This window comes from Octopus bimaculoides, chromosome 14, assembly GCF_001194135.2.
Source record: "Octopus bimaculoides isolate UCB-OBI-ISO-001 chromosome 14, ASM119413v2, whole genome shotgun sequence".
Classification (NCBI taxonomy): domain Eukaryota; kingdom Metazoa; phylum Mollusca; class Cephalopoda; order Octopoda; family Octopodidae; genus Octopus; species Octopus bimaculoides.
The window spans coordinates 48932637-48942634 of record NC_068994.1 but is presented as its reverse complement, the minus strand read 5'-3'; the positions used below and the strand labels follow the sequence as shown (position 1 = coordinate 48942634).

The window sequence follows — 9998 nt, the reverse complement described above, 5'->3', positions numbered from 1 at the left end:
TTTAACCTTTTTTCTCTTTCCTTTTTTTATTTTTTTTTTGTTTTTAACCTCACATATCATAATCATCGGTTTGCAATGCAGTAAAGTTCAGCAGTTCTGGTTCATTTTTTAAAGTTACAACATTTTCTGATAAACTACTGCTACTGCTATTGTTGTTAGTGGTGGTGGTAGTAGTGGTGGTAGTGGTGGTTGAATTGTTTTTGCTGGTGGCTGTAGTGTTGTTGTTGTTGGTGTTGGTGTTTCTGTTGGTAGTTGTGTTGTGGCTTTTGTTGATGGTTGTGTGGTTGCTTTTGTTGTTCCTGTTCTTTTTATGGGTTGTGGTTGCCGTGGGATTGAGAGTTTGTTGTGGCGTGGAGAAGGCAGATGAACCACTAACGCCAGGGAGGATCACAGCTTTGGCTGAGCCTGGCACTGGCGACACAGACATAGCTGCACCTTCGCATGGCTGATGCGAAAGCTTCATGGTTTTCTTGGAGGGACTCAACCCCATACTACAGCTCATCGCTCGGCCAGAAGCAGCACCAACAGGGCTTTTGACAACCGCGCCACCATAGTGTCTGCTACTTTGCTCACTACTGATGGTGCCGGCTGAATTCCTGCTGTGTGCCGCAGAGCTAAGAGCAGTTTTGAATTCATAGTTTTCAATTGGATAGAACTGTTTCTGTTTGCGTTTACGGGAACTCACCCGAGAGGTTGAAGAATTTGCACTAGTTCCACCTTGCTTGAGGTTGGATGGCTGGCTTTCCAAGAGCAACATGTTAGCCGATGTACAAAATCTAATGCCATTGCCAGATTTCGAAGGAGACTGCTGCCTGCTCTGCAGTTGATGTTGCTTCTTCAAGAAGTGTTTCCACAACTTCTGTTGACTCTCAGAAGTATTGCTGTTGAGTTTCAAACGCCACACGCACGGGGTTGACGATAGCTCCCGTACTGTATCTGGTGTTGGAAGTGAAGGTGGTAAAGATGTTGGTGGTGTTGACAATGATGACGATGATGACAAGAATGGCGATGACAACTGCTGCTGCTGCTGTTGCTGTTGTTGTTGTTGCTGGTGTTGGTGTTGTTGTTGTTGTTGTTGCGATAACGGTGAAGCTGACAAAGGTAAGTCACTATGGCAACTGACACCGGAGTTTGAATGCTGATGATGCTGCATAAAGTGTACGATAGAAAACAGTTCTGTACAAGTTGTGCACTTGATGCACTTGGAGTCTCTATCTATGTACAAGTTTGTCAGAAGCTCTCCTGCCTGCACACCTATGCACCTGTCTGCTACTACATCCTCACGGAGAACATGAATAACGTCAAAAATGCTTTGCATTTTGTTGACTCTTAAACGTTTTTTATGACTGGGAGGCTTACTACTACTGTTTGTTGTTACTGTTGGTGTTGTGGTTGTTGTGGTTGATGATACTGGCATTGTTGTTGTTGTTGTTGTTGTTGTTGTTAGTGTTTTTGTTGCTGTGATGGACTTGGAAGGGTTAATAGCTGCGTTGCTTCTGCTGCTACTGTTATAATTATTATTGTTGTTATTATTATTATTAGTGATGTTTCTGTTTCTGCTAATATTCTTGTTAATGTGACTATTGTTGTTATTAATATTACCATTAATAATATTATTAATGTTAGTGTTGTTATAGTTGCTGTCATAGTTGGTGGTGTTGATGGTGGAATTAATAAATCTGAAATCATTTGTGCTGCCCGGTAGACTGTGGTTTGGGGTTTGCAGTTTTAGCTTCACCTTCAGGCGGCTACTATTGTTCTTCTTAATTCGCCGACCAATGCCTCGATTTGGCTTTGCCCACTTGGAGATTTTCGCTGGCAACTTGCCGACACAGTGACTACCAGCTGCCTCTTTCTCATCGCCATTCTTCTGCCGCTTACCATTCAGACCATTCTTTTGGCTGTAGCAACGTCGCCCTGCTCCTCCTCCGCCACCTCCGCTGACCAATTTGCAGTCGTTTGGTGGCTTTTTGGTCTTGTTGACTTTGATGTTGCCACCACCATTGCTGCTGCTGTTAATTGCATCAGGATATGGCCTTAATGAGCTATTGCACCCGCTCGTTAGCAAGCTGCTCATTTGTTGCTGTTCCTGTAGCAACATCAGTGAGGGGCTCAATTGTCCCTTATTACCGTTCTTCTGCTGACGAGAGCCAGCAAATGATTTTTCACTCTTCAATCGGTTCGCGCCCACAGCCAGCCCTTGCTTCCGGGTGCATGAAGCCTCCTCTCCTGCAAGGGCCACGGCACTGTGCATTTTGTTGGAGGAGAGGACACTGTTAGATGACGGGGATGGCGGGGGTGACAGTGAAGATGAGAGAGGTGGGAAAAGAGCAGACAGGGTGGATGACGATGAAGATGAGGAGGAGGAGGAGGAGGAAGGGGAGGATGCAGAAGAGGATCTCAAGGAATGGGTCGGCATGGTGCCAGCCAATGGGGAAATGTCTACTGAGCCAGAAGAGGTGGGTGCAACTGAAGATGATGACGAGTGTGACGGCAACAATGAAGCAGACGATGATCCACCTTCACCGCGGATCAAGTCTAGAAAATTTATCTTCTTGTGACGCAAGCGTGACCTGGTGCTTGTCAAGGGAGGCGACGAGGAAGTGACACGAGCTTTCGATGCCGCTGACGTTGTCGAAGTTACTGCCTCTGACACTGTGGTGCTATCAAATCTAGATGGGCTGGCCGACTGCTTCTCAACAGGCTGGTCATCTGATTTCTCACTTAATGTCCTGCAAAAGACAAAGACAGACATGTATACATATATATATTTACACACACACACACACACATTCATACACAGATATGTAAATAGAAATAAGTAGATAGAAAGGGAAACTACATTTGAAATATAAAGAAGAACATCAGTAGGATAGTAATCCTATAAATAGCTTCACTATAATGTACATGTATCACACACACACACGTGTGTGTGTGTGTGTGTGTGTGTGTGGACAGAGAGAGAGAGAGAGAGAGAGTAGACTATTAACCCTTTAGCATTTAAGCCAGCCATATCCAGCCAAAATAATCTACCTGTTTTATCTTCAAACTGGTCAGATCTAACCTCTCACACTCACCCTACAACATTCTTCTAATCATAAGCAATCATGTCATTGAAATCTCGAAACTACAAGATAACACACGATTAATTCAAAACAGTGTGAATAAATAAGCATTACATTTGGCAGAGTAATCTGAATGCTAAAGGGTTAATTAACCTTTACATGTTGTGTACATAAGAATACATATCTATGTGAATACATATACAGACACCTCCAAGTCCACACACACACACACACACACACACACACACATACACTACTGCAGCAGCAGCAGTGACATGGTTTCAACTGATAGTACAAGTATCAGGCTTAACTTAAAAATAAAGTACTGGGGTTGATTCTTTCAACTAAGAGCTCTTCAGGGCAGTGCTCCAACATGGCTGCAGTCTAATGACTGAAACAAGTAACGGGTAAAAGAGACATGCACACACACAACACACAGACCACACACAAAAGCCATGCCTTTATCTGAAAAGATTTCTAAAAGTATTAAGTTACACATATTTTGATTTTCTTTATTGCTAACCACTCCTACCTCTTCTGATACAAACAACACATTTACAGAACTGTAGAATACATTACCTATATATATATATATATATATATATATATATATATATATATATATATATATATATATATATATATATATATATATATATATACACATCATACCTTTCTCGATTTAGCTGGTTTTCCAAAGACAGATTTTTCTTATGCAAAGATTGCCTCTTCGATCCAATGGTTTTGGCTTGTTTCTTCATTCTTCCATCCAAAGAACCATTTGTTTTCAGAATACGTTTCTCTGGACTTCCGTGCTCGTCTTCACTACCTTCACCTTTCGGTGCCCGGGGTGGTGGGTTCACATAGTAGCCAATTAAAGATTTGGCATCGTCCTTTGAAATGACCAATGTACTCTTAGAATTGTATGCACGTCCATACTGCACTAAAAAGTAACGTTGAAATTCTGTGCAGTTCTGTACAGGAAGGCCAAGAAGCTGACAACGTTTTTTAAGGATTCCTGTATCTTTTGCAGGAAGAATTTGTTTATGGATGTCAACAAGACGTATGTATGGATGGTGGTCCATCATAATGGCAGGCAAATCATTCCAAAACATGGTAACAGTTACAATCCAAGGCGGGTTACAGTCAGGAACTGTAGACATATCTTCGACAGCAGGCTCAAGAAATAAGTCTGGTTTGTCCAATTTTAATGGCAAATCACCACTTAACAAGTCAAATTTCTCCAAAGATGGTATTTGCAAATCAGTCAGGTTTGCACTAGGGTTGCTGGAGCATAAATTGTTCAAATCAGATTGATTTAGATCACTTTCTTGAGAACAAGCAAGAGTTGGTGCCTTAAATTTGTCCCTTTCATTACTTATCATATTATGCATATCATTTATAGGCATATTTTCAAAATCTAGTAAATTATTATCTGGAGGCAAACCATGAGCATGGACTTGTGCTGACTCATTGATGGCTTCCTCAGAGCTCATACAATCAGAGCTTACGAATGGCTCTTTACTCTCATCGACAGCCGTCAAGCAGGGGTTAATTTGGTCCTCTTGAAGCATAGACACAGAAGAGTTCATCTGTTTCTGCATGCCATCAAAGCTGTCGGCAGTCTTTCGGATTTCATCCAAACTTCGAAAGCCGTTTGCATTCTCTACTATTTTAAATGCACTGTAAAGAATATCCATGTCTTCTGGCGTAAAACAGACTTCCGAGTTTGTCGACATGCTTTCGGAGACGAATCCGTTATCGAGTCCAGAAAGAGTATATTCCATGTCAGGGTCCATACTGGGATTATCCATGTTCATAACTGAGCGGATCAGTTTACTGTCAATCTCCATGTCGTTACTTCCATCACAAAGGTTCTTGGAGGCAGTTGATGCATCTAACATTGGACTGCATTTATTTTGCCGACGCTTCAGAGCCTCAATGTCTGCATCAGTCAAGTGAGGAATAACAATGTCAGAGTAGTGCTTTGATTGAAGGTTTTTATCTGGCAAGATCTCATGGCTGAATCGCCTTCTACTGCGAGCAGTTTTATTAAGAAAATATACATAATCATTTTGAAAGCTCCCAGTTATTTTTAGTTTACTCTCGTTGGTACGAGAGGTCTCGTCGCTGGTTTCCGCACTTTCTTGGTCAGGCTCCTCAATTTTAAGAGGTAAATTAGAAACAGACACATCTTCAGATATGTCGACTGACTTGCTGGTACTGTTGCGAGGTTTACGCCAGGTCTTTGCTTCTGTGGTAACAGGGGTGTTTGTAGGAGAACTAGAACAATCGTTCGAGACAACTGTTGTCTTTGTTGAAGAAAGATTAGATACCTTTGAGGAAGTTGATGATGGCAGTAGTTTAGAGCTAAAGAGTTCTTTTGCAAGTTCAGATTTGGTTGGAGAAATTGCGGTTCGTATACAGTAGTCATGGTCATGAAGAATATGAGCGTAGTTAACAGTACCTGCTGATTCTTCCTGAAACTTGAACCCATTCATGCCATCACTGCTCAGTGCTTTAACAGTGTCATCAACATCCATGGAATTCTCATAAAGTAGACCTGTATTTTTCTGATCATCATTTGCAGATAATCTGTCAGATAAATCTTTCTTGTGGCAAAACGTGAATGTCTCCCGCTTCTGATCCGACATAGAGATGCTCCCAACAGTCAACGGCGTGTCAGAATCGATGTTTTCCTCCCACTCTTTGTTGGATATTGATCCATAGGTGCCAATTCGAAAGCTTCCGATTTTGGGAGAGCTCTGTGTGTTCATTCTGTTGTTGACATTCTTTAAAGGAGTGATTTTGGGCGATCGAGAATTTGGTGACAACTCAGAGAGCTGCACTGGACTAGATAAGCCATTGACTTTCCTTTCATCAGCAAACTTTGATTCAAAAGGGTAATAGCTATTAAAATTTAAATGGGGTTTCTCTTCAAGTACAAAGGAGGAAAAGTCAGTAACAAAATCGTCCCCATCTGGCGTAACGATGTCAACAACATTATTATTACTGTTGTTGTTGTTATTGAAACTACCACTACAACTACTATTATTAATATTATTATTATCATTATTATTAATTAGGTTATTTGGAATAGTCTTACATAACATATTTGTTGCATTTGTTGCCATTTTAAAATTACTGCTGTTATTGCAAATATTAAAACCAATGTTATCTAAAGAAACACACCCTTTGAATAAGTTTCTCGGCATTTTCCTGTCTTTCTCAGCAATCTGCTTCCGGATAGATTGGGAAGCAGGTGAGAAAAACGAAGTCTTCGTCTCAACACTTTTGGGGTTGTTGTTTTTAAGAAATGCATTTTGAGTTAAGAAAGTTAAATGTTCCTGCTTATCAGGAATGTCATCCAACGAACTCGAGTCAGATACTTCATCATCACACGGATGCGCGTCTCGCAAGAGCGATTCTGGTTCTTGTGTCTTTGACACTGACCAACAATAAGAGTGATCATCAGCAATGGCAGTGGTACACCTCAGCAAATCACTGACAAGACCAGAAGTTGGTGACGTTTTCTTACAGTCAAGAGCATCTATGTTTTTCTTCCTCGGCAAGGAGAAAGAACATTTATACACATTGTCATCATCTTCAGCATCATCATCATCGTCAATGTAGGACTTGCACATGTGGTCAACACTTGAGTGCAAAAGCACATCTCGAGCAAAATTGCTGCCATCTTTGATGCAGAAGTCCTGACAGAGTTTCATGCCACACTCCATATCATAAGTACTCTTCAAGGCTGGGTCTTTTATCCTTTTGTAATGGCTGTCTAGAACTTTTGAAATATTGTCTTTAGTGTATACCGATGACGATATTCCAGTATAACTGGCACTGTTGCCAATGCTGTCTTCTGTGCTTTCGTCATGCTCACTATTATCGAACCCAGTTTGAGTTGAGGCAACAAACGACTCTGGAGAATCTATATCCGGTTTTGAAGAAGGCTCACTGCTTGCACAGTCACCATAAGAGTTTTCATCGCTACTGCAGTCAGAAGAAGCTGCTTCTGTTGTTGGCATTACTTGACACTGAATTGGAGTAGATGGTGGCATTACCATTGCCGATTGAACTGAAGGTTCTGCGTTGCCTCTGTTGAGGAACAGAGAATCATCTTGTGACGTCAAAATGGAGTTGGTTTGTTTTGTCGAGGTATTCTGTAGTGGTACGCTGACAGTTTGTGAAGAAGAGGCTGTAGATGATGGAGGAAGTAGAGAAAACAAGGCTGGAGATGACAGAGAAGGGGTTGAGGAAGAGGAGGATGAGGATGATGAAGAGGAGGAGGATGATGAAGAGGAGGAGGATGACGTTGACAGTGACGTTGGAAAAATACAGGTGCTATTTGTGACAGGAACAATTGTACCGTCTGTGTGAAGTGGACTGAGGAAAGTGTCCAATGCATGGTTGCTGAAAGTGGCTGGTGTGGTAGTTTTTAACAATGGTGCAGATAGTGGTAGTGGTGGTGGTGGTGGAGGTGGTAATGGCTGTGAACACTGTAGTAATGGTGGTGATATGATTTGAGAAGTGTTGATATTGGTGTTATTGGTGGCAGTGGTGAAGGTGCAAGTGCTGCTGACATTGGTGGTGGAGGTGTTGGTGTTGGTGGCTGCAGCCAGTCTCGTTACACCGTATGTGTTACTGCTGGGGATGCTGTCTCTGTTGTTAGTGTCCGTGTCACATTTTTGGTGCATCATCATCAGCAATTGTGACTGCTGTTGCTGCTGCTGCGTCACAATTGCATCATTTGAAACAGGCACCAACACAACATTATTTTGTCTGTCCTCTTGTTGTGGTAGTTGCTGAAGTTGTTCTGGTGAAGGTGTTTGATGCAGCCGTGGTTGTTGTTGTTGTTGTTGTTGTAATGATAGGGATGCCAATGGGTCCTGTGGTTGTAGTGACGACTGTGTTTGCTGTTTCAGTGGTGTTGTTGCTGTTGGCAGCTTTTGTTGTAGTGGTGGCTGTAGTGATAGTTTTTGCTGTTGTAGTGGTAGTGGTGACAATTGATTTTGTCTTAGCGGTAGTGGTGATGACAGTTGATTTTGCTGTAGAGGAAGTGGTGGCGATAGTTGTTTCTGTTGTTGTGGTGTTGGTGGTAGTGGTAGTGGTGGTGGTTGTGACTGTTGTGCTTCAGAGCCAACCTCATTGCCTAAACAGCTATTTGAACCAGTGTCAATGCAACTAGAAAGTGAACACAGAGTTGTTGTGTTAGTAGCAAGGACGTTAGAGTCAATGTTAGTGGTAGGGGCGATGGCAGTAGTGGTACAAGTGGTGAATTTAATGATTTCGGTTGCAATGTTGACTATAAGGCCAGTGGTAGGATTCAAACCAATGGCTGTTGGAGTTTTATCAATGTTCCGGTTACTATGAACGTTACTGTGGTGGTTGTGGTTTCCAATATTGCTGCTGCTGTTACCACCATTGGCATCACCGATGCTGCTTATACCTGCAAGGCTTGTGACAGAGTCTACAGCATTTCGAGGTGAAGTAGCATGGGGTAGGACAACAACAGAAAAATCAGGGGTGGTTGCAGCATTAGAGATGGCCTCGGGGGCAGCGGCGGCAAGGGAATTTCCTGGACCGTTATTACCTGTTGGGGCACTGTAGCTCCTTGTACTCTCTTCAGACACTGTGTCGCCCAAAGCAGAGAAGTCAGGTGTCACTACTACTATTCCGGTGTCTCTGTTCGTGCTACCACTACCAGCACTACTTCCAGTGCTGCTGCTTACTTTGCACATCATTCGCTTCACACCACTGGTTCCACTGGATACAACAGTCGTCCCAGCAGCACTGCGCTTCCTGCTCATTCCACCTTCGACTGACGCTACAGCCGAATGCACATCTCCTGCAGCCTGAGTCTTAAGGGCAGTTGTACTAACGTTAGTATTAGTCTTGCTGCTGTTGATAGTCGCAATACTGTTGGAAGTGGTGTTGTTGTTGTTGGTAGTACTATTGTTGTTGATAGCACAAATAATCTTCTGATGTGGTTGCGCAATTGATGAAAATGATGATGATGAAGATGATGGTGATGGTGATGACACTGTTGTTGTTACTGATGTTGCTGTTGCAGTTACTGCTAGTGTCGAAACTGTTATTGCTGAAACTGAACCTGTTGTTACTGCAGACACTTTTGACGTTTCTGTTGCAGTTATTTTTGCAGCTGTTGATGACAATGTTGATGACGAGGAGGAGGATGATGATGACGACGACGATGACGACGGCGACGACAAAGCTGATGATGCTGGTGTTGTTGTTGTTGTTGTTGCTTCTACTGCTCTTGTTGATAGTGGTGGTGGTGGTGATGGTGGTGACAGAGACGTTGCTGTTGTTGTCGTCGTCGTATGCAAGACATTTCTTTGTCTTCTATCATCTTGCTGCTGGCAAGAAAATATTGCTGCTTCTGCTGCTGCTGCTGAAGATATCATACACAGTGACGGATGAAGCTCTTCTTCACTTGTTGCTCTACTGCTTCTGTTGACTGCTGCAGCTGCTATGGCAGTTGTTCTTGTTGTCGCTACAAGATGCTTGGCTGTGGGTGGCATTTGCTTTTCTTGCAGTTGTTCTGTGTGAAGTTGCAGTTTTTGTTGTTGTTGTTGTGGTGGTGGTGGTAGTAGTGGTTGTAACGACTGTTGTTGTTTCTGCTGCTGTTGCTGCGATGTCTTACTCTTACTGCCATCACACTTGCTGTCGATGACGTGTAACGGTGTGACGACAGGTCTTTGCTGACCTTCAAATAAAGACTCCCTACTGTTGCTGCTGCTGCTGCTGTTGTTGTTGTTGTTGTTGTGTTGTGTATTCTTGCTGAGAAGGGATGGACCCAACTTAGTACTGTGGCTGTTGTTGTTGTTGTTTTCTGTACTAAATTTATTATCTACAAATGTTGTACTGGCATGATCAAAGCATGCAGCAGAGTCTGTGTTGTTG

The 9998-nt window shown here is 42.6% G+C and overlaps 1 protein-coding gene across 1 annotated transcript; it reads right to left on the bottom strand.

Annotated features, from left to right (window-relative positions):
* Positions 1 to 7: 7 nt before the first annotated feature.
* Positions 8 to 9992, bottom strand: LOC106878244 (serine-rich adhesin for platelets). Its single transcript, XM_052972860.1, has 2 exons — positions 3738 to 9992; positions 8 to 2732 (listed from the first exon to the last, which is right to left on the bottom strand). The coding sequence occupies exons 1-2, from the start codon at positions 9614 to 9616 to the stop codon at positions 50 to 52; spliced, it is 8562 nt and encodes a 2853-aa protein (XP_052828820.1). The 5' UTR covers positions 9617 to 9992; the 3' UTR covers positions 8 to 49.
* Between the last annotated feature and the right edge of the window lie 6 nt (positions 9993 to 9998).

Excerpts from the sequence above, each read along its gene's own strand:
- LOC106878244 (XM_052972860.1), bottom strand. The coding sequence starts at position 9,616 with ATGCCACCCACAGCCAAGCATCTTGTAGCGACAACAAGAACAACTGCC. Across the intron at positions 2,733-3,737 it reads AACCAGCTAAATCGAGAAAG|GACATTAAGTGAGAAATCAG; the intron begins GTATGATGTGTA and ends TGTCTTTTGCAG.